This window comes from Hirundo rustica, chromosome 3 (genome assembly GCF_015227805.2).
Source record: "Hirundo rustica isolate bHirRus1 chromosome 3, bHirRus1.pri.v3, whole genome shotgun sequence".
NCBI classification, from domain to species: Eukaryota; Metazoa; Chordata; class Aves; order Passeriformes; family Hirundinidae; genus Hirundo; species Hirundo rustica.
Window position 1 is genome coordinate 48,116,571 of NC_053452.1, and position 25,355 is coordinate 48,141,925.

General features: G+C 36.7%; 1 protein-coding gene across 1 annotated transcript; it reads left to right on the forward strand.

The window, feature by feature from the left end:
• The first annotated feature begins 224 nt into the window (after positions 1-224).
• On the forward strand, positions 225-18,064 carry EXO1 (exonuclease 1). The gene is made up of 13 exons (XM_040058823.2): positions 225-674; positions 2,937-3,056; positions 3,956-4,079; positions 4,848-4,985; positions 5,185-5,397; positions 6,713-6,900; positions 7,750-7,846; positions 8,423-8,639; positions 9,594-9,849; positions 11,442-11,907; positions 12,392-12,493; positions 15,727-15,920; positions 17,727-18,064. Exons 1-13 carry the CDS (start codon positions 514-516, stop codon positions 17,866-17,868), a joined length of 2,418 nt encoding a protein of 805 aa, XP_039914757.1. The 5' UTR covers positions 225-513; the 3' UTR covers positions 17,869-18,064.
• Positions 18,065-25,355: the final 7,291 nt, after the last annotated feature.

Here is a 25,355-nt window from a genome sequence, read left to right on the forward strand (position 1 = left end):
GGTCTCCGCACGGCCGGCCCGGCCCCCTCTCGCGCGGGGCACCATGGGGATCGTAGTCCCCGCGCGGGGCACCATTGTGATCGATTCCCCGCGCGAGGGGCGGGGCCACGGCACTCGGCGCGCGCACTTCGAAAGCCTCGGGCGGCCGCCGCGCGCCGGGGCCGAGTTGAGCCGGGCCGGGCCGGGCCGGGCCGGAGGAGCCGCGGCTGCCCCAGCGAGGCGCGGGCAGGCGGGGCCGGGTCTCCGCATCCCTCCTCGGTCCCTCTCTCGCCCCTCTCTCGCCCCGCTCCCCGGGTAGCGCCGGCCCTCAACGAGATACAGCCCCGCCGCCGCGCGGGGGTCAGCCCCGAGCCGGGGTGCGTGGGGACACCGCAGGAGCTTCTCGTGGCCCTGGCGCGGTCCGTGAGCTGAGCTGACGGTCCTCGAGCGAAGATCAAGGGTGACAACCGAGAACACAAAGCATTCGGCTCTGTGTCCGCTGCTTTATTATATTTTCCCCCACTCCGCGGCATCATGGGGATCCAGGGCCTGCTCCAGTTCATCAAGGAGGCGGCCGAGCCTTCCCACGTGAAGAAATACAAAGGGCTGACGGTAGCTGTGGACACCTACTGCTGGCTCCACAAAGGCGCCTACGCTTGTGCTGAGAAGCTGGCCCGAGGAGAGCCCACGGATTTGTAAGTCTTTCTTACGTTTTGAGTCTAGGCCCTTTTACAAACTAAAGTTTTGTTAACTTGGTGTTTCTTGAACGAAAAACTAAGTTACAGTAGCATCTTACTATTGCTTCTGAATTCTGAGTTAAACTCTTAAGAAATGAAAAATTTTAGCCATAAATAAACAGCTTTCCAGATACGCAAAAAAAAAAAAAAAAAAAAAAAAAAAGTATACATTACATTGGGCAAAAGACTCTCAAGATATTTTTTAGTTAGAATTTTTTGGTTAGGCTGTATCAATTAGGTTTTTGGGTTTGTTTTTTTCCTAGCATGTATCACTTTCAACTATAATTTCTCTGATGAAATTCTGTACGTGCATTTCTTTAATTTCAAATTTAATATTATTTTCAGCCGCCTTTTTTGTATGCAAAGAGAGTTTGTAAATACTGCTGTGACAAAGGTGGCAATGATGCCAAGGAATTTTGAGAGACGTGTTGTGCTCTGGTTAAGGTGTAAGGTTTTTTGCTTAACATACCACGTTTTTAGGTAAATTAGCTTTTCTAAAACACATTTATGCAGTTATATCTCTAGGGAAGGAAACGAACAAAAATTGTAGTCATATTTCAGATTCAACTCCACACCTTAGGTCAGGTTTGCATTTCTTGCCCATCTCTGGAATTGTGAGTTGAACTCTTGTTGTAGATTAGATATAGGTAAGGTTGGAAGGGACCACTGGATGTCATCTCATACAGGTTCCCTTAAAGCACATTACTCAGGGTTGTGCCCATATGGCTTTTAAATATCTCCAGAGAAGGAAGAGACTTGAAAACCTCTCGCCAACCTGCTTCAGTGTTTGCATTGTAAGGAATTTCTACTTATATTCTAGTGGAATTCCTGTGTTTTGGTTTCTGCCTGCTGCCTCTTGTCCTATTGCTTGGCACCATCCAGGGTACCTTGGATCCAGCAAATGTTTGATTGGAGGCAAGAGAGAGTCGGTGTTTTGCAAATGGATTCAAATATTTCCTCCTGCTCATAGCAATTTGAAGAACGGTGGAGTTTCAATCCAACCCTGCCTTGAAGGTAGTGAAGGTTCTTCAGAGTCCTGAGAATTACACTTCAGTTGAGGAAAAAAATCCCTGTCAGGAGAAATAGTCATAGGAAACTTTGGAATGGTTCAATTTGAACACATGAGTACTTTATGGGCAAATCTTGTTTCTGTTTACATAAGATCCTAGACTGGCACCTTAACTATGGTGTAGAGTCCTTTCATACTTTAAAAATCATCTGGATGAAGTTATTATATAGCTACAGTGCCATTTGTTCCTGCCTTTTAAAAATCATAGTTATTTTTCAGTAGCTCTGAATCCAGTTTCTTCAGTGCTCATATCCTTGCTTTTAAATGCTTCTAAATCCCACTCTCCTTCTCCTCCCTTCCTCTGTGGATGAGGTTGCTCTTGTTTTAAACAGTGTCCTTAAAATAAAGAACTTTTTTTTTTTTTTTCTTTGAGCATTGCTGCAGTGTGCTTGCTTAGTGTTGAAAATGAGAGGTCTGAGGGAATAAATAACATCTGGAGTGCCCAACAAATATTTTTACAAGGGCTGGGCTTTGAAGGCAGTGGAGGGTTGCCTCCTGGGCCATGCACTGTCTTCACAGTTTGTACAGAAGGGGAATTTTTCTGTCTTTTGGAGTATTTTCTGTGCTGTGCTTGTATTTTTAGAATGGGAAGATAAGGTTGTATGTTGTGTCCAAAGGATATATCCATTATTTGGAGAGAAGAGTGGATAGTTCTACAAGGAGAGGTTAAATAACCCCATCATTTCCATCTCTACAAAAGTGCTTTTAGTCTGCTTTTCTGGGGGAAGGTCATGTACTGTGCTTGTCTGCTTCTTTTTTCCCTGGCCATTATGAATTGAGTTGCTGAAAGTAAAAAGACAATTCATGTCTTAACTGGTCAAGTTTTTGTCAGTATCAAATCCTAATGTAGCAAAATCAACTGAATTATACTTGAATTCTTATTTCATTTTGTCTAGAAGAGAAAAGCAGTCAGCCCGGTTCTGAATTGGCAGGTGGATTGTTTCTCTTGGTAAAAAAACCCATCCAAACTGCATTCAAGTGTTCTTAGTTTTTTGTGATACTGGGGGAATACAGAGCCTGTTATGATTTTTGAGCAATAGTTAGTCTTAAACTTAAAGTTCTCCTTTCCTACAACTGGAAAATATGTAATAGACTTGTGGTTAACAATCAAGTTTATTTCTCTTCTCTGACTTTTTTTGTTGTTGATACAGGTATGTAGCTTTCTGTATGAAACTTGTTCATATGCTCCTCTCATTCGGAATTAAACCGATTTTGGTATTTGATGGATGCACCCTACCCTCTAAGAAGGAAGTGGAAAAGGCACGACGAGAGTAAGTACCGAACTGTATTGATTTGCAAGCAAAGCAGTTTTATCACGACAGTAAAAATCAAACCCCTCAAACTTTAGCTAGAAAGGAAGCTCTGGTAAACCGTCCTGCAGTGTAGTGTGACATTTTTTAATTTACATCTAAAATCATACAAACTTCTTAGAGGTTTTATTCCAAAAATAGAAATACACTTCATAAATGAAAGCCATTTTATAGAGGAAGGAAGTAAACCTTTGAGCAGTAGTTCCTGTAATGCATTAGAGGCTTTTAGCTTACCCACGCTTGTGATCTCTGGACAAAAATATTTTTTCCCAATATAATTTTATTTAAAAATAGCATCACTTTCCTAATCTTTCTCTACAACTAACAAGGTAAACTTATGGTAAACTTATTTCAAATTTGGATTCAGGTCCCTATAAATGAGACTTTTCACTGAAGCTATGAGAATTTTTCAGTAGTGGTTGTTATTTATGAATTCTCATGAGAGACGTGCTTCCTTCAGCGTGAAGTGAACAATTTCCGATTAATGAAATTAAGTAAATTAGGTTTTCTGTCCTCTAAATCAATAAGTATCTAGAGTAAGATACTCCCAACTCCCATTAAATCTATTTTACTGCAAGCTGAGTGGGTGCATTTCTTCTTTTACATTGCTGATTTCAGTTCCTATTTGTCACTGTTTTCTGAGAAAATATTATCAGTTTCAACATTCAAATCCAGTTGTCCTTGACAGTGCAATGACCTAGTTATTCTTTTGTTTAAAAAAAATTATGCAGTAGCCCAGATTTGGAAGGTGTTGCAATTTTTCCCTCTTTCTCACCTGTCTCTTTTAGTCCCTTCTACTGTTTGTTCTTTTAAGTGAAAAATAATCTGAGATTGGTGGATATTTTTTGCCTTTCTTTTAGGAGGCGTCAAGCTAGTCTTCTGAAGGGGAAACAATTGTTGCAGGAAGGAAGACTGTCAGAAGCTAGGGAATGTTTTGGGCGCAGTGTAAATATTACCCATGCTATGGCTCATGAAGTTATTAAAGTAAGTTGTCAGCTTTATTGATAATGCCAGTTTTAAAAAAAATCTCTGCAATAGGTAGCATATCCTACTCTGCATTTTTGTGGCTACATCACTGCCTCTCCTATATAGGGAAGAAAATATTCCCACCTGCTTATTCTCTAATTGTTCTGCATGTTATTGGATTGTGTTAGGCACAATTAACAAACTTGAAGCTGGAGTTTATTGTGCCCATTTGTATAAGCAATAGTGACGTGTCAAACAAAACACATCTCTTCGTACCACTGTGAGCTGAATTTGATAACACTGGTTTGACTTTTGCAGCACAAGAAAAAATCAGATTTTTTTTGCAATTTTCCCCTTGGCTAGTTTCTGAGCATAGACTACAGAAAAAATTTGGCTGATTAAAAATTGTTGTAGTAGTTTTTTGTTATACTTTCAATGCAGTCATAGGGTCTTTATCAAGAAGTATTAAATTTGTTCTAGTACTGCTCTCCTTTGTCTAGAATATAACTTGCATGAGTTTGAAGCTGTCGCCTGTGGTCAGATGCAGTGGCAATAGTGTTATAGGAAAGGCTGTTTTTGGAAACCAGTGTATATAGATCTAAACTGCTTAAAAGTTGATGTTTTGACTATGAAATATTGGACTCTCACTGGGGACAGGATGGGTGCGTGATTAAAAAGGTCATGGTTTTGGCTTTTTAGTGTAGAGGTTTTTATGTTTTCAGATTTCCTAAGGTTAATTATTGAAAATTAATGCAAAGCACTTGTCTGCTTCTTGTTTATGTACAGGCTGCACGAGCCCAGGGAGTTGATTGTATTGTTGCTCCTTATGAAGCTGATGCCCAGCTGGCTTATCTTAATAAGATTGGCATGGTTCATGCCATAATTACGGAAGATTCAGATCTTTTGGCTTTTGGATGTAAAAAGGTATGGAAGAAAATACTAATAGCCTTTACCTCTCTCAAGGTTTGAAGCTGCCAAATCTGTTTGATGTATGGATTAACTCTTTTACAGCAAACGTGGGAAATAGAAGAGATGAGAATAGCTGTTTGCGCCTCTTTGTTTCCACCGAGTACAACGAACTACCTTATGAAAATTATTGTTTTCACTTCCTCTTAATTTTCAGGTGTTTCTGAAAATTGACAAGTTTGGAAATGGACTGGAGATAGATCAAACTCGGCTAGGAAACTGCAAGCAGCTTGGAAATATATTTACAGAGGAGAAATTCCGCTACATGTGTATTCTTTCTGGTTGTGACTACCTCCCTTCAATTCATGGAATTGGGTTGGCTAAAGCATGCAAGTTACTAAAATTAGCCAACAATCCAGATATCATAAAGGTAAACTCAGTTTTGCTTTGTGTTTTATTTTTTGGGAGCCTATATCAGTATACATGAAATTTAACACTGAATTGAAAATATGAAGGGTCCTTGACTTCCTCCATTTTGAGGAGAATACTAAAAAGTGCTTTTTACCTGTGCTTAAAAAAGATACCGAACTAAACTTACTAAACAGTTGAACTTGTTATAAGAAATATACCAAAGTAAACTTAGGTAAAGAATTGCTTTAATTCTTCAAGGTTATATTCTGTTTGAAGGGAAACTAAATTTTTTGTAAGACTTTGATTTTTTTTTTTTTCCCCTCCCCTCATTACTACTTTCTTCTGCTTCTGCAGACTACTTATTCGAACTGCTCAATGAACTGTTATTTTTGTATAAGTACAGATCTATCTGTGTGCAGGAGGGGAAGAGATTGGGAATCTTATTTAATGACATATGTATGGATATGGACATTTCTATATTAAAAACAGTATGGAAGAAAAGTGTGATATGGTGCAAAACAAATTAATATAGGGAGGTTATTTTTCTTATACAATGTATGAAATTAAAGCAAATCTCATCTTAGGAAATACAGAGGCTAAGAGGGTGGGAATAACATCTTTTGTGTGGGTGGTAAGGGATTAGAGAGGTTAAGGGCTTATAAGAATGCCTCATGGGGCTGTCCTGGAGGCAGTTAAATCTAATCCAGAAAAGCATTTTAATATGCAGTTAAATAACTTAGCGCATTATCTTCTTTCTTAAATTACTTGTGTGTCTCTCACAGAAAAGAACTATGATTTTTAATTTTAAAATATTTTATGTCATATAGAGCAGACATCAAAGCAACTGTTTTGGCTTTTGAGGAAGTAAAAGGGGAACTTTGAACTTTTCCCATGCAAATCATTATTTTCTTTAATGTATCTGTGAGTAAAATTCCAGGGTTTATTCTGGTTAATTTTGGGTTTTTTCCCATTTTAATAACACCCACATATTGCTTATGTGTCCTGATAATATGGATGATAAGAATTTGGTGTGCATTAATTTAAATAAATATACCTTTAGGAGGTTATCTGTTTTTCTGATCACATTTTGTATTGATTTATTTATTGAAGAAGGAGGTGTAAAAATTGAATTGTGTTATTTATGTAATTGTAGACAATTTGAATGGGAAAATAATGTACAAAGTCTATTTTCTTTCCTTCCCCTGTTTAAGTTGAATCTGCTTGTTGCGGTAGGACTCATTCTACATTTAATTACAAGCAAAGATAATTAATAATTGAAATGTATTTAACCTTTCATGTGACCTGTTAAAATGAGTACTTTCTTTTTTTGACAGGTTATTAAGAAAATGGGGCAGTACTTGAAGATGAATATAACAGTACCAGAAGAATACATACAGGGTTTTACACGAGCTAACAATACGTTCCTGTATCAGTTAGTTTTTGATCCTGTCAAGAGAAAATTAGTTCCTCTGAATGCATATGCAGATGATATTGATCCAGAAACACTAACTTACGCAGGACGGTATCCTTTGTGTTGAAACAGCAGAATGGGGAAATAAAGGTTGGGTTGATGTGGTATCTTACAATTTTCATTGCCTCTGTGGTGTACTTAGATTTTTTTGTTTGCATCCCTGCTTTGACTAAAGCCTGGTTTTTCTGCAGTCTTAAACATTTGTAGGGGTTTTCTTCTTTTTCCCTTTGCTCTGATTTTAATCAACTTTTTATAAGTGCAGGGGGTAACTAAATTACCTATTATTGCTACATTGTTTTAGGCAGAAGTTATTGACCTGGTTATTTTCTTTAGAAAGCAAATTGTTAAATACAATTTAAATATAAACTGGCTGCTTTATGGCTGTCTTGAATTTCTGCCTTTGTTGTGTGTTATAATCTCTACCAGTTTAATTTGTGCATTTTGTGCTCAACTCAGACTCTAATCTTAGCATTTCCTGTTTTACTAGCTCCCTCTTCCTATAGAAAAGGTAGCATTTTGCCACATCCGTGCAATATAAATTTCAACATGGAATATTAGGAAAATGAAGGAAGAGAGGGGACTGTTAAAGTAGTTAATAGCTTTGTATGTTCAAGCCATCTAATCTCTGGCATTTGCAGGAATTAAGGAGAAAGTTGCTGCCTCTCCTGCTGATAATTGAAGGATGTAATTTTGACTTTCATGATTTGCCAAAGATTGCAGATCTATTACAATTGCTGTCACATCAGATTGAGCCTGGAGTACTAATATTAATCATTTGGGTTAATATTCTAGCCCTGCTTTTTTGTTGAAAAATGCGAAAGCAGCTGTTCTAACTTTTATGGTACAGTTGTTGAAATATAATGTAATTTTCAGATATTTCCTTTACTATGATGGGAATAGATATGTTGGTGATGATACTGCTTTTCAAATTGCTATTGGCAATATTGATATCAATACAATGGAAGAAATTGATAATTATAACCCTGACATGGCACAGGTAACATTTTTGTTATGAAGTTAGATATTAAGAATTTGATGTGGGTCTAAGTGTTAATGGGGAAATGTGGTTGAATGTTATCCACAAGTGAATTGTCAGTGAAAGTATTCTGGTATTACAGAAACTGTGTGCTCCCACACACATAATTTTCACTCTTTTTAAAGGTAAAGTTCTATATTTCATGGCATTTGACATTAATATCTGTTTTACTTTCAGACATTTTTAGTAAGTCCTTAAATCTATTTACAGAAGTAACTGGTTTGAAGAGAAAATTCTCAAAGAGTTTTGGATTTCTTCCAAGAATAATCCATTTCCTGAATAGAAATAAATTTTAAACTTTAAATTTGGTCTGAGATGAGCAGTTAGTCACTTGTGCCATATTGAAATGAAGACATGGGAGCACAACAAGAAGTATGAAAAGCATGACAATTGTGCAAACAACAAAAAAAAAGCTTATGTAGAGTATGTCACCAGATGTACAAATGTCATCATTTCCTTCTTTGTATGCTAAGTCAGGAAATCATATATAGAAGGCAAGATTATAAACAAGTTTTGGTTTTTAATTGTTTTTTGTAGCCTGTGCAGCAGAGAAGTTGTGGCTGGAATGACCAACATGATAATCGGGTCAGTAGCATTTGGAGCAGAGGATACAAGTTTGGCCCCACTGAAGATCCTGCTCCTCCTAAAATGCATTTCCCAGAGAAACCAATAACCAAAGGCATGGAGAAAATAATTAGTGTTAAAGGACTAAAGCTTGCAGGCAAAGAGCTCTGGGCAAAAAGGCCAAGGAGTGGTATGTTTATATTAAATAAGTATATGAATAACAGTAGAAGGCTGTGGGGAAAAAAAAAGGATTTTATCTTGTACTTTACGATATGAGGCTTTTGAGGCTTAATTCTTGAATGTTATTATCTGTATTCTGTTTTCAGCAAGCTGCAAGACTAACAAGCCATAATGTTAAAGCCTAGATAATGGGTAAGGGTGACAGCAAACTTTCAACTGGACTTGTTTTTAACCTTCTTTGGTTTACTGTAAAACTCTGGTGGTTTCAGTCTCAAGTTATGTTTAATACAGTTGGTATTTTGATGCAGTTTTTGTTTTCATTTCTATCTTAAAATGGCTTGTGAAGAAGTTAAAGCAGCCTGTTTCTCCTAGTGCTGGTATTAGGCCAGACAGAAAACGTAAAGAATGTTTTCTGTACTTAGACTGTGCTGCCTCTATCCCTTGTATAATTGCTCTTTATGCCAACTTTTTCACTTTCTCTAGTGCATCTGTGGTATATCTCATCTTTTATACCACCTGAGTTATATGTGCACAAATAAACTGTGGGCTTGTAATAGAAGAGGCACTTTTTTGTTCCTATTGCTCTTTGTTAAGTGTTTTCCTCTGCTTCCTTTGCCCTCTGATTATACTGCTGGGGATTTTTTTTTTTTTTTTTCATTTGTTTCTCCTGGCATCTTCCTATTCCCTCGCTTATCAAAGTCTGTATGTAGTTTAGCAACCTACTTTTAAATCAAATGTAGTTTCATTGTAGTTGTTCTGCCTTCTACCTGTTCACTGAGTTATTTTTAAGGATATGTAATAGAAAAGAGTGGTGTTAAAGACATCTAAACTCTGTTGTCAATAATTTTCTTACCAGACCTTACTAATATTTTTAAGCCTGTGAGAGTAATATGTAATGTTTAGTTATCTCATAAGTAGTTAATTGTAGAATGTACTTCTACAGTGATCTGTAAATTGTCTTTAGATTCAGCAGAAGTCTCAGATGGAGATCTGTTGAAGCAGTATTCATTTTCTAAAACAAAGAGAATCAAGAAGGAGAACGATAATGATGGTCAAGCACAAAAGAGTGCGTCAGCAATACAAAGCCTCGATTCTCCAGGAATTTCCACCACTCAAGAAAGCTCTAACTCCCTACCCAGAGTTAGAAATAAATTTGCTTCCTTTTTACAAAGGAAAAACAAAGAGAAGGATGCTGTAATTGTGCCAGGAACAAGAAGCAGGTATGCTTATGTCACCTGTTTTCATAAGTAGCAAAATACTAGTTGCTGTCCTAGTTGTTAAAGTAGCCTGAATACTGAAAATAGGAAAAATACTACCTCAAACTTTTTATGCAACTGTATTGCATCTCAGCCAAGATGGTGGATCCTTGTGCTAGACATGCTATCTATTTGTGAGACAGATAATGTTCATTTTTTACTGCAGGAGTGAAGACTGAGACTATTCATAGAATCATAGAATGGTTTGGCTTGGAGGGGACCTTAAAATCATCTCGTTCCAACCCCCCTGACATTGTCAGGACACCTTTAATGAGACCAGGCTGCTCAGAGATCCATCCAACTTGACCTTGAGCACTTCCAGGGATGGGGCATCTGCAACTTCTCTGGGCAACTTGGTCCAGTGTGCCATTGCACTCACATTCACCACACAGTGAAGAATTTCTTCCCAATATGTAATTTCAACCTTCTTCAACTTAAGATAATTTCCTCTTGTCCTGTCACTACATGCCCTTGTGAAAAGTCCCTTTCCAGCTGTCCTGTAGGCTCCCCTGCAGGTGCTCTAAGGTTTCCCCGGAGCCTTTTCTTCTCTAGGTTGAACAGCCCTGACTTTCTCAGCCTCTCTTTGTAGGAGAGGTGCTCCAGCTCTGTGATCAATTTACTGGCTCTCAAGAAAATATTCAATATCTCTGGGTATCAAAATTAATTAGGAATTGGCTGGGTTTTTTTTCCAGGTAAAGGACATGTGACATATCACAAAAGATCAAAGGTAGATGCTTTGTGGCAAATATGTAAGCAGTTAATGAACACATGGACTTAAGCTGATAGGGGTTTTTGTTTGTTTCAGTAAAGCTAAACCTGGTCATACTCTAAGCTAAATACCTATTCTTATCCCATCTCATTCAGCTGACACTGCTGGTCTCTGCAGCAGCACTTTGAGGACAGGGACTTAGGGTTGCTTTTTTTTTTTTTTCATTTAGTCACTTGGCCACAACTACTTGAATTTGTTTTACAAAACATTATCACAATTAAGTCTATTATTGTGTCATTTTTAGGTTAAATAATCTGAATATTTTTGAGCCGTGCAATTTTACAGAGCAGTCTTAATACCTTAGTTTTAAAGCACACCTTCCTAAGCTGAAAGGTTTTTTTATTGCATCAAAAATTAAGACTTGTCACTGATGATAGGTTCTTCCCTGAATCTTTGCTCAGTATTCTCAGGAGCTGCTGGTATAGCATAGGAAAAAAGTCATAAAGTTCTATTTTCCTTGATAAGTGGTGCTGAAGTATTTCACTACCAGCTTTATCACTGTTAATTAATATACTCTTAAATTTTGTAGGACTTCTAGGTGTTTCTCTTTCAGGTGAAACATCTTCTTAGTACTTCAGTCAAAGAATGCCATTTTTACAGGTGCTTCCCCCCCCTTTTTTTGCTAAATGTCTCCCTGCGATACCTTTCCAGTTGCCAAAATAATTTGTCTTCAAGTATACTCTGAAAATAAAATTTATGCATAGAGACAATGATTGGCAATGGCATACTCATTTGCATAACTTTCTTCCCCCTTGCCTTCACCTTTTTTTTTTAATTATTTTTTTAGGTTTTTCTGCAATGATGCAGTTATGTTTGACAGTAGAGCAAAGAAGGAAGATGGTGATCTAACTCAAGATGAGGAGCAGGGTTGCCCAAAACAGGAAGTAGAACATGTAGCTGAGGCTGTTTCTAGGTTTTCAGAAACTGAAAAGTCATCACGGACTGTCTTTACACCTCCTGGAGAAATGCAGGAAAGTTGTTTACAGTGGTGTAGCAGCCACAGAAGTAACTCAGCAAATCGTGGTCCATCTCATAATGTACTTTCAGAGCAGTATCACCAACAGAGAAACAACTGCATTGTATCCCAGGGAGATCAGATTAGTGGGGCAGTGTGTGATGAATCGGAGGAAGAGTCCTCCCCCTTAATAGAACTGGAACAGTCATCACAGTCTCATGAGTCCTGTGAGTCATCAGAATGCAGTTTGGAGTCTTCAGAAATCCTACAAGTGTCCAACAACAGCTCAGGTGAAAAGGTAAGAAAATTAGACATTGTTTCAGCATTTGTTTTCACTTCAAATTATAAAAGAAATTGTAGTGAAGTCTCTTTTTCAGAATGGTGCCCTACAGATGATGTAGCTTGTGCTGTCAAAATCTGTCTCTAAATAGAATCACAGAATGATCATATTCTTCTTGTCAATGCTTAACGTAGTTGTACAGAATGGATTGACATACTAGCTTAAATAAAATCTGTTCTCTGGTTTTAGTTTGTCTTGAGTCTTTCTGCTGCTATCACTTCAGTGCCTCATAAAAACACTTGGTAGGCAACTTTTTGTTCTCTGCTTTTGGTCCCTGAAGTGCTTTCAGAAGCACGTGCATGCCTTTGCCCAGGTTTTTGTACAAGTTCTTAGAGCTGCTGAAAACATTGTAGCTTAAAGTATATACATGTAGATATGAAAACATATATTGTGTTTACGAAAAGACAACCTGTTTTAAAACCAGATCAATTTTCTCTTGAAGGAATCTGATTCCAGTTCAAAACTGAATGATGATCGATGTTCTCTGTCTCTGCTATTTTCTGCTGTTCAAACTAATAAAAAAAGTACAATCATAAAGACCAAGGTAAGAATTCTTTTAACTTTATGAGTTTTACTAAACTCTGAAAATGAGTTTCTCCTAGTTAATTTCAAACCTTGTAATAGAAGACTTAAGCAATGCAAATGTTGGCAAGACCAAGCTATATTCTTGTCCATCTACCGTGGAGCTGGGGTGAAATATAACCACTGTGATTGATAACAGAATTGAAACTTGTTTGGTGATTTTAAACACTTTTCTGTAAAGTAAGCCAAGGTAGGGCAAGAAAACCTAGTTCTGATTTAATGATATAAGTTGCAGTAATGTTCACAGTCCAGATACAGTCACAAGATACAACTGTAATTTGACTTCTCTCTCTTTGCTTGGATGTCTAAGAATAAATTTGTGTTCCTTGTCTTTGGAACATTTCTAAGAGCTAAATATATTTGTCCAGTTGAAAAACTTCTAAGAGTTTAACAGCTCTGACTCCTTGGGTCTTGTCATTAGAACTGGCCAAAAGATGAATGAGTAAGAAGCAGTTGTTTTCATCCTTCTGTGTATGCCCCTACTAAGTTTTCTTGTAGCCAGATTAAAAATCACAAGCGTCTCTCTGTTAGCTAAGAATATTGTGTGTTTTGTAAAATAGTGACATCTTGTGGTTATTGTTAGGAACTTTTTTGTTAAGGAGACATTTACATTTGTATTTTGGAACATTAACATTTTTCCTGCTTTTCCTCAACAAGACTGAGCAAGGAAATCATCCTGGCATTCAGAATTTTTATTACTTTGGTTTTAAGGCTGTGTTTAATATGTTTACATTCTTTTATATGTTTAATATGTTTCACATTATTTTCCCCACCTTAGAAGGTATATTGGGAGAATGAATATATTAAATATTGGGGGATCACATTATGGAAGTACTGATGTAATATAAGCAGCATGTAAAAACAAAATTTCAGCATGCTTGGAGTCCTTCAGGAAACAAAAGCTGCTAAAAACCTGCAAGGGCAATAAGGTTAGCTTAAAGCAAGTGGCTAGTAGGAGAATTTCCACCACTTATTTCCATGGCCATGAATTCTGTCTTCTTCCTTTATGTGTTGGTAATAAAGAATTACATATACATTATAAAGAATTACATCAGAAAACTTGGCTTGGCCAAAAAGGAACCTGACAACAACCACCAAAAGGTTACTCATATTGTAACTTGGACCCACCCAGGCTCTTGGAACTCCTGTAAGTAAGACCAGTAAGACCACAGGAGGGGGAAGACAGAAATAAGGATCACCACTTTTGGCTCAGTTTTCTTTTAGAATTCATTAAAATCTTGTTAGGTATTTATTAGGATCCTGCAAGTGTAAAACAAGGGAAGTGTTTGCTGGTGTTAAATACAGTAGAGGATACCAAAGGGAAAAATGAGTTCCAGATTTAGGGAAGAAGCAGTTAATCATGTAATGCATAATTTATTCTAATTTTGGTAAGCTGAATATCAGCTATGTAGATTTACTTAGAGAAATTTAATAACTGGGGGAGGCAATCTGAAAAATTTGTGAGCTCTCACGGCTCCAGTCCAAAATGTGAAGTGCTACCTACTCAATCCTAATATCAAAACTAGTAGAAGCTTTTTACTAACAAATGCCTATGTGATACGGAGCTCCCTAATACCTCAAGTTGTTTTCTGTGATACTATTTCAGCTCTGGTTTTTACTGCTAATTATTTTTCACAATTGCTGTGAGCTCAGCAAAGAGGCTAATACTGATAATAGAAAAGAACATTCTGCTCTGGCTTTAAATTTCTTAGCAGGTGTTCACAATGCAGCTTTGGCTACTTTTGGGTTAGCTAAATTAAGTTATAACTCTGACATAATTCAGTACTACACGGATACTTGGGATTTGGGTGCCTTCGCATGCACAAAAAGACCGAGGTGATAGATAAAAAGCGAAATACTGTAAAGCAGGGAGTTTTAAGATTTTATTTTATTCTTCCTGGTATTCTTGTTCCAAGTTTTAGCTTACATTCTAAACACTTTTTTTCCCTTCTTGGAATACCAAGATCTGCTTAATATATTTAGGTAGAACCAATGTAATTTCAATAATAGAATCACAGAATCATTAAGGTTGGAAAAGACCTTTGCAGTCAGGTCTAGCTGTCAACCCAGCGCTATCACGTTCACCATTGAACTGTATCTTGAAGTGCCATATCTACACAATTTTTGGACACTTCCATGAATTGTGATCCTGACACTTCTCTGGGCAGCCTGTTCCAGTGCTTTACAACCCTTTGCAGGAAGAAATTTTTTCTAATATCCATTCTAAACCTTCCCTGGTACAACTTGAGGCCATTTCCTCATGTCCTATGAGTTGCTTGGAAGAAGTGGCCAACCCCCACCTGGAAATACCTTCCCCTCAGGCAGTTGTAGAGAGTGATAAGGTTGCTCCTGAGCCTCCTTTTCTCCAGGCTAAACACTCTCCATCTCCCTCAGCTGCTCATCATCAGACTTGTGCCCCAGGCCCTTCACCAGCTCTATTGCCTGTCTCTGGACTCATTCCAGTTCCTCAATGTCTTTCTTGTAGAAAGGGACCAAAACTGTACACAGTATTTGAGGCGCAAAAAAAATACGTAACAAATGGTGGGGGGATGGCAAAATGCCATGATGTTTCAGAAAGAACTAAGCTATGAATTCTCTTTGAAGAAAAGTATGCTGAGATGTTCCAACTTAAGTCTGGTTGCATTTAAGGGAGGGAGATTGTGGCCAAGCACAGCTTTTCTGAGCTCCTGGTATAGAAAGTGGATAAGAAGGTCCAGCTAGAGGTCTTATGATCCCTGGGGATCATCGTACTGTTACCTGTGCACTTGCTTATGGCTCCATCTTCATGAAATCAGAGTGTCACAGGTAGTGATACCAGAGAGTTGTTCTCTTAAAATTCTAAAAGATGGCATTACTTGACAGCACAACAAATAGTCTGAAAACAGATGAAAAAATAAATACTCAGTAGATTTTAAAAACTGCATTCAAAAGAAATGAGTATTTACAACCTTAATACAAAGACTTATGGAAGCTGGTTTGCCAGTTCTTAGAGCTGCAGTATGTGTCTTGTGTTTGAGATGCTATTTTTAAGATTATAGACTATTTAAATATACTTTGTGGTGGCATTTCAGATTGCATTATCTCAACACAATGTAAAACACCAAATTTTTTTTTTATTAAAAGTTTTGCAGCGGATCTGTTTCTTGCAGGTTGTCATTTTAACCGTGTGTTAACTGCAATATTAAAATCCCACAGGTTCCTGGATTACGTAAATCCAGTAATATAAAGTCACATATGGTAACGAAGCTCAAGCCGTTGATACCAGCTAAAGTAAGTGGACTAAGCAGGAAAATGTCACCTGTGCAGAAGAGAAAGGACTGTGATACTGAAAATAAGCTGGGGCTGCAATCCACTATCGGTGAACTCTGGAAAAGCTTCCAATTTAAAAGGTGAGTTGCTTTAACACTTTACTTAGTACATGACATGTTTTTTTCCCAAAGAAACAATTTTCAAAACAGACTCTACAAATGCTCTCCATACAATTCAAAAAGGATAGCAGGGCAAGATTAGGTATTTTCTACATACAATTTTTAACTTCCTAACCTTGATGTAAACATGAAGCATGGTTTTTGGTAAATATGTTTTATAATTACTTTTTTCTTTCTAACCAGGAAAAGGTCACATACTGAATTTTATTGATAATTATATTTCATTTACAATAATTGATACAAAAATAATTGCCATTGTTTGCCATCAAACACCAAAAATCATTTCTTGACCTAAATACAAAAGCTGCATTAAAGTTGCTAAATTTAATTGAGTACAAGACTGCTTCTATTTAACTCTGTGTCCCTCCCATTTGGAGGTGGCTGATTGTCAGAAGTGTTCTGCTTTCAAGATGATGGTGAATTGATGGAATATTTCTGTTTAGCTGGCGTATCTGGTTAAAAGGGACATTCTTGAACATTGTAAAATGCTGTCACTTTTCATTGTGGAGATGACTTGTCTAACTTGAAGTTTCTGCAAATAGCTTCAAGATTTGAATTTGAAGGGCAATGATTATTTTAAAAAAGTAAAACAGAACCTGAAGTGTAGGTGTTCTAACTTACATCACCTCCATGGGCTCAGATAAAAACTCCTGATGGCAAAGTTTTCCCAAAGTTTGAGACTGAGTAGCAATCTCAACTTTGAGTACATAAGTCTTATTTAAATAAAATTATTTTCATTAACTTGAAATCAAGTGTGAGTAGGACAAAAGTATTTTTTGCATTGAGTAGTAAATGTTGATATTGGTGAGCATTTGTTAATTTAGTTTAATCTATTTTGGTAAATTTGGGTCTTAGAGTAGGTTATTATAAACGTACAATTGATTTCTGTTTAAAAAATATGACTTATGATATTTACATTTTATTATCCTCCTTATGGGGTGTAAGAATAACTGACAGTTTCAAGGAGGAAGTGAAAGTATTTGTGTATTTATTGCTTGACCTCTGTTTGAGAATGTCTGGCCCGGATTGCTCATCGGGAGAACATCCATAAATTTGGATTTCTCAGAACACAGGCAGATAGAGCAGTGTGAGCCTAGGTGGCACTCTCTGCTGATGGTTGCAAGACTTGGCTCCCACCATGCACATTTTATCCATCCAGTTTTTGTTGGCTTGTAACCTCTGGGTGTTTATACTGCGAATATATATATTTTTCTATTAATTCTATGTAAGCAATAGTTTATTAGCTTTTAGGGGATTTTTTTTTTTTCTCAAGACATTTCATAAATTGGGTTTTTTACTGCTAGAACTCACCTCTTTTTTTTTTCAGATTTTAAGATGTTTCTAAATTAGCCTTATGTTTTAACAATTATGTTACCTTGTGGCATATAAATCCTGCAGGGCACTAATCTGTTCTGCCTTAATGTCAAGGCTCACTCACAGAAGATATATCTAAAACTGCTCTTATTCAGAAAACTTAAATGTTAAGGGAGCATGTACAACCCAAAGTAGGATGGGGTGCATACAGTCTTTCAAAAATAAAGCTAACAGCTATCATTCTGTCACTTTCAGTGAAGTTGTTCAATTGTATTGAAATTAAAACTTTGAATCAGAAATTTTTATTTTGTACTTATTCACAGGTGGAGTGGGTAGTTAGGTGTGGGGTCTTGCTTTGTTTTAACCTTATATTCTTACTGGCCTGTGGTCAGAAACACCAAATATCATAACATTCTTTGGTTTTGTTTTGTCTTTGTTTTGTTTTTTGTGCAGAGAGTATGAAAAACTTCCTTCTTGTAGAAAGTCAGATCCTTTGTCTCCAATCAAAGATAATATACAGCTCACTCCAGAAACAGAAGAAGAAATCTTTAATCATCTGGAACGTAGTCATGTTCAGAGAGCTATATTCCAGTGAACTGCATGCTGTTCATGATGGGATGGATTTTTAATCATTGTCAAAATTTACCTTCTGGATATTTCATCAATATAGAAAAGATGCTTTGAAAACCAGCAATGTACTTTAGTCTGACTAGTGATTTATCATCTCTTTTATAAAAGCGTGAATTCAAAGGTACAGTTCTATACTGACTGGAATAAAATAATTCAGTTTCCTCTGTTCTCTTATTTAAAGTCCCCATGCTAGATTTTTCTCCAAACCCTTCTAGTTCACCCTGGGCATTTTATGTAGGTCTCACATACAGTTCAAGTTTCTACAAGAGCAGTAGAACAAGTTTGTGTCTTAATTTGTAATAATTCATAATTTTTTGCCTCTTTCTTTTTTCCTCTTGGGGCTAATCTGGCTTCAACACAGTTTTAAAGCTGCTGTTACGTGTGCGTAACAGTCTGCAGTATACTTCCAGCACTCTGATAACTATTTTTTTTTCCCTATAAGGTAAGATTTACTCTCTCAACAGCTGGCTTTCTGTTTGATACAGTCGTGTTGGTGGTGGGAATAACATGGGGTCTTCAGAAAGGAGTATCACAAATATCTGGTGCCCAAATTCTCACATTAAGAGAATGCTATCCAAAAAAATATAATGTATTCTTCTGTTTAACCTATCTGTTTCACACTTGTATTCTTCTCCAACAACAGACACTCAAAATGCCAGTGTGCAGATGTAGGGTTACAAAGCAGCATTGTCATCACCACAGGCCAAGATTCAGTGTTCAGCTAAAGGGAAAGAATGCAGGATACTTGAGCCCTTGCTGTGTTTGACTCAATTACCATGAAATAGCGTGATGGGATTTCAGATTTATACCTTGCAAATCAGGATCTGAGTCCGTGTAAAGGTATGTTTGAAACTTTTCTATTTTTAGGAATGGATAGTATTTCTGCAGCAAATGAAGATACAAGAAGTTATCTATACATATTTTTTTCATTCCTGAGATTAACTCTACCTCAACCTTTGAGCTTTTTTGCAAGAGTTTCAAGTTTGAAATTACCTATGGGAGGCAGAGGATTTTAGGGTGTAATGTACTTTTTTTCTCTCCAAGTGAATTTCCATCTATGAAACTAAAGTGACCAGCTGAATTAAATTACAAGGAAGCTGCTTAAAATAATGTGTTAGGCATACATTTGTGGGATCAGCCCTCTTATTTCTACATTTGTGTTGAAGGTGTGGGATAGAAGTAGTTGAGGCAATAATGCTCTAGGACAGGCTTTCTCTCATACATGCATCACTTGAAAATCCCTGCTGCTGAAAAGCAGATTTTTTTTTAATGTTGATCTTCAGTGAGAATTATCTTAGGTATGATGTTACAAATGTAGGCCAGGGATAAATGTTTGTGTTTCCAGTCATAAAACTATTGCCTAGGATGAATGTTTATGTGTTCCTACAAATATAATAAAAGTGACAGAATGAGTCTTCGAAGGCAAAAAAACCAGTTTATTTTCATCCATTGCTTTTTTATTGGTGTGGGAGTTACAAGGTTATTTTGTACAGTGCATCCTTGCCTTTTTCCTGCCTCTTCAATCAAAGGGCCACTTGTTCCTGCTTTAGTGGATCATCATAACAAAATACTTGGTTTTGTACTATCAGGGGTGGGTGATATTAAGGGATTATTTTATGTGCAAGCTACATTGAATATTCTTAAAGCAGATTTCTTAAAAATACTTATTTTTAGTTCCTGATTTGTGTTTCGGAGGTCTTGGATACTTACTTCACATTACAGGGGATTCTTCTCAGGAACAGAGACATCTGTTACATTACATGTAAATATGTAACACATGTAAGCATATACTAACATTTGAGTTTTATACTTTTCATGTGGAGTTACTGTGTTTGCTCTGTGGAAGGTACAATAACATAAATGCAAATGAATTGGTGCAAGACTTTATTCCTGCGTTTACTAGGGTAGTATTCCATAGTAAAAATTATTAAGTATCAGAATAGGAGAAATTATTACAGGTTATGATGGCCTGGCGAGGATAAAATATAACACAATGAAAAGAAAAAGAAAAAAAAAAAACATGGAGGAAAGAGAGTTTGATGATTTTTAAAATAGCAGGCATTTAAAAGTTGGGTAGCTGGAAAACGAGTAGGAGGAATTAAAAGCAAATGGCAAGCAAGGCATGACTGTGTTGCTTGGTATATAATCTCATATAAAATATTAAATATACCTTTTTAATATCTGCAACTAATCTTTCTCATTTTATCAGCAGGACTTCAGAGTATTCTTACAAAATGGATAGCGTTGCTATACCATATTAAAAGGGTAAATCTGGCCCCCCCCCAAAAAAAAATTTACTAATGGTGTTCTAATCAGACTTCAATTTTGAAAGTGCTTGCTGGCCATTCCTTCATCAGAATTCTCATATGACCTATAATTTTTCAATATCACAGAGAATTAATATGAGAGTGTGATCATCCAAATCCAGTTATGATTTTGAAACTATTGGTGACTTGTCCAAATTCAACTGAATATTTCTGCTTAAATCTTTTTATTCTTTCCTACACAAATCAATACAGTAGTTAGTCATTTTTACAAATGCAAAAATGAATAAGGATGTTTTGAGGTCAATTAGCAGCTATTAACATCCTTTTTTGAACAACTAGTAAGTTCTGGTAAACTAAATACAATTTTAGATATTTCACCTCACCATTTTTTCTCCAATGAAGACCATTTTAAATTAGATAATGATAGCTTTAGTGTATTAAAATCATTTTCATTAGCAAACACAATGACTTTCAATGTTCACCTGAATTACAACAGACTTTTTTTTTTAAGTTTTAAATAGAACTAAATAACATAAGAGAGTATTGAATTATAAATAACTTCTAGTTTAAATATAGAGAGCACTGACTGCTGATATTATGGTTGCTAACCACTGAACATTTTTGGTGGGTTTTTTGTTATTGGTTGTTTTTTTAATAAGGTAGATTACTAAGCAAAGTAGAGTTCAGTTAATGGTCTGAAATCTGATCAAAACTAAGCTGGACTATCCTGTGTCCAGTATTATATGTATGTTCAGAGGCTTAAATAAGCTAATATTTGTATTGGCTTAAAAGTCTACTTCTTGGAGGTCAGTCACAGTGAGAACATCCATCTTCTCACTAAACTATAAAAATGATACTGTTTTGGAGGCTTCTGTGATTTCTCTAGTTTTTCTTGGTTTCCTGTGTCTGGCATGCACATTTTACCAATGCCAGAATCCTGAAGTGATATCTGTTGGACAAATTTCTGTCTGACAATAAAGACCAAGAGACTTTGTCAGTTTTCTTTGTGTTTATATGGATTTTACCCACTTTGGTTTCACAGCATTACTAGCTTCAGGCATGCAAGAACATTATGCTCCTACGTTCTGGTCAGTATTTTTAAGTCAAATTTCAGCTGGCTTTGAAGAAGAAGAAGAAGAAGAAAAAAGCATACATACTGGCAGTGCTTAGCTGAATAAATACAAACTACATATAAATATCACTGTATTTGTAGTACTGCATCATTTGCATATCCTCAGGTTTATTTTTTAAAGAATTCTTTAAAACACATAAAATCTTTGCATAACAGTTAAGCAAAGTTGAAGTTATGGTAGTCAAAGTGTAGTTTTGGTGGTTTTGGGGATTTGTTTGTTGGGGTTTTTTGGGGGTGGGGGTTGTTTGTTTGTTTGTTTTTTGGCTGCCTTTATACTATTTCCTCAGCAAAAATGACATGAAAGTCTTCCCTTCTTTGCCCTAGATGGTATTTTGATTTATTTATATATTAAACCATCCAAATGCCTTCTGCTTATCTGCTTTTCAAGCCAGCAGTGACAAGTGGAGAGAAGGAATTTTGTGAATTTTCTGGGAAAGTTACAATAGTCTGCAGTAACAATTTCCCCAAAATTAGAGAATGCTTGGTCTGCGTTCAAAACAATCCACTGAAGATTTCTGCAATTTCCCAGGTTATAGATTATTATTCTAATCTTATTTACTCAACCTTGAAGTTAGTTCACTGACGTCTTTATTTGTCTTCAAGGGAACACTGACTACTGCACTTTACAGCTATGAGTTTCTGTTTTCATTCCCTGTTTTTAGTTTTAGACTTGTGTCGTAGTGATGGCATGGAAGTGGAACAGTAATTTAAAATATACTTATTCTATCTCTCCTCCTCTATAGCAAAGGACAATATTTGATGTGTAGCCCCACATTTTTCCCATGCTAAGTTATACAGCTATAATTAAGCACTAAAAGACTGTGAGACTAGATGACTGAGAAAGTTCTGTTTTACCTGAGACTCCCTGACTTCTGTGGATCAACACTATTGTTTAAAAACACCAGCCCAACTTGTTGAGTTTGTTTCATGTTTGCCCAGTACCAAGTATAATAATATATCACGGGCCTCTGGCAAGTATTTGAAAAACAAAATCCTTCAAATTCTGACAGAAAATTTCATTAAGATCTGTTCTAAATCCTCTTCCAAAAACACAGCACAATTAAAGGCAACACAGCAAAGGAAGAGTAGGAGAGGTATTAGAATTATTCGAATGAATATTTAGACTACACTAGACTAGAGCATTAACTAAGACTATTTTCATAACCAAATATGAATAGTAAATAACACACTGCTACCTGCAAAGTTTTAGAGCTAATTGGGTAATCCAGTTAATAGATATTCAATTGCCTTTCATGAAACAGTGTTTCAGCCTAGAGGTACAGAGAAGTAACAAGGCTTTATACTGTGTAACTGTGCACAGCTCAGAAGGCTTGGGTGCTCGCTTTCCCTGCGGGCAAGGCTCTCATGAATTTGACTTGACTGCCTGTGTCTAGAAAGCTGGGTAATATTTATTGCTATGCTAATTAAATACAAAATAGGATAATTGCCATCCATATCTGGAAACCTTGCAAGCCTGCTTGAGGGTCTAAAAATAGGGACCATTTTGCACGGCAAAACAGAGCTTACTCCTGATTTGCTAGCATGCCTTATAATAAAGGAAGATACATATTTACAAATTTCTGGCCTTATGACCCTGATCACAGATTTATACCTGAACCCAGCTTTCACAAGGAAAGTCTCTCTGAACATACATCTTTAGCTGAACTGTTCAAAAAGCTCTCAGCACTTACCAAGTATTGCCAAATTTAAGCCAAACAAAGCAGTTCTGAAGTACAGACATTTTATGCAGAGTGTGTAAAGTGCTTCTTTCACTCTCCTTGACACTTTCCAGTAGCAAGGAGTACTGTTTTGGGCACCATAATTGAAGAAAAATGTAGACACCCTGGAGACAGTCCAGAGAGAAGTAAGAAGAATGAGCAACAGTCTAGAAGGCAGTATGAGGGAGGGTGGAAGGAATTGGCATTGTTTAGTCTAGAGAAGGGAGAACTAAGGAAAGATGAGATGTTAGCCCATAAGCTATGAACACTGTTTCTGCAAAACAGAAAATATCAACTATAGATGGGAGAGAAGTAATGAAAAGTACACAGCAAGTGAGCTTCGGTCTTGTGGCTGGAGTAACTTTCCTTCAATAGATTGGTTAAAGGCTTAATAAAGTTTTCTGGCTGGATTTTATTTTCAGTTTAAAAATTAAACACTGGTATCTGCAGAGATGTCAAACACAAGTAAACTCTGTACATAAACTATAACTTCTAGGCCAATTCAGAAGCCTTAAAAATAAACCTTCTAGGATGCCTGGAAGATTTTTATATTAAACAAGTGCCTGCAGTGAGTCACACCCACGTAGGATGGCAGGATACTTACTGCTGAATGCAACTGAGTTGAGCATAATTAGTGCTAAGTTTATAAGTAGCAGTACTCTATTTTCTTTTTTTTTTTTTTTTTTTTTAAATTTCATTTTTTCAGACCAGCAAGAAAATCTCCTGAGATGGTAGTCGTTCCATCTCAATTTTTATTTGAATTATCTTCTTCTTGTGGACCACTGAACAGAGGTTTTAATTTTGCTCACAGTCAAAGTAGTTAATTTTGTGTAAGATCTGACCCTCCTTCTGTTCTTAGTCTATAATGTTTCTGGAATTGGAAAGTGACTTTAGAAACTTTTGAGCCAATTGGTCTGAATCTTTTTGTGTAATGAGGAAACTGGGTTTGCCTTTTTTTATCAATCTTCTTTATTCTGAATGCTTTGGACTGAGTTTTCAGCCCTGTCTTCTTGCTTCACTCCTACTTCTTTCTAGGGGTCTAAATAATAAGTTCACTAAAGAGTACCCACTGTAGCTATAAACAAGGTGTAAGTAATCCAGGACATTACATCTAGATATGCACATTGAAAAATCATAAAAATTAAAGGACATTTTAGGCTCATATTCTTCTGAACTGAAACTTGGAACTTTATATTTCCTGTGTGGAGAGGAGTGTTTATATCACTCACATTTCCTTTATTTGTGCTTCTAGAGACCTGGTGACTTGGAAGAGACCATTTACCAGTGATTTGCAAATGCATATAGTCAGAAAAGAGGATCAACCTGGGCTCCCCTTCCCAGAGGGCTACTAGAAATCATCAGATATGGCAGGTAGAGGAAGTTACTCCATCACAATTGTATTTTATTTGATGAGTATATTGTGCCATACCTTCTTAACTCCTTAAGGATACAGGTTTTCTGGAGTACTTACCTGCTTGATAGAATACGTGAACCTACAGTTGTCACATACAACTGTAGTGAGAGTAATTTCTGAGTTGCAGTCATTTAGCTTTTATAGGTCTTGTCAACAGAGAGTGACAAAGGTCAACAGTATTGTCCTCATTTTTTTTTTTTTTTTTAAATAGAAACTCTGTTTGGACTGAAAATTGGAAGATTAGCCAGTGTTCTCTAAATCAGTGAGACAGTAAAAACTGGCATTTAGGTACTTCGAATCACAGTTCTGCACTGTAACAAGGAGACAACATTCCTGAGATCACCTGAAAGCACCTCATAGATGGTTAGAAAGGAATAGTATAAACATATAAGCCCAGTAACTTCAACTCATAAGGTTGACTGTAAACTTAAAATCAGCTTTTAGGAGATCTAGGAACACACTGCCTCTTGATTTATTTTAGGTTCTGCACCAGAAAAGTTAAACAAGGGGAATTGAATAATAAGGATGTGTAAAAAAAAAAAGAGGAGCAATGTCCAGCCAATCGGAACTCACCCCTAATTCCAAGAAAAAGCATTCATCCCATTACCCTTCCCAACTGGCCCTGCTTGCATATAAGTGGGTGATAAAACAATATTCTTTGAGAATAGTTACATTTCAGCTGGAGATCAAAGATGCACATTTGTTCTGTACCATACTAAATTAATAGATGACACAAGAATGCATCAGTCCAGTGAGTTATATGTCTAAGCCTCCATTGTCTGGAGCATAACTTAAAAAGCTGCTTCTGCACTTGTGACATGTGCCTAATATAGCTGTGGGTGAGAGCATCTGAACATTCCTCAGATGTGCCTGCAGGAGGAGGGGTGCAAAAATGTTGAATCTCCCACATTTATAGCTGTT

Coding starts and splice junctions, on each gene's coding strand:
- EXO1 (XM_040058823.2), top strand. CDS start 514: ATGGGGATCCAGGGCCTGCTCCAGTTCATCAAGGAGGCGGCCGAGCCT. Junction 5,398..6,712: donor ACAATCCAGATATCATAAAG/GTAAACTCAGTT, acceptor TTTTTTTGACAG/GTTATTAAGAAAATGGGGCA. Junction 15,921..17,726: donor AAAAGCTTCCAATTTAAAAG/GTGAGTTGCTTT, acceptor TTTTTTGTGCAG/AGAGTATGAAAAACTTCCTT.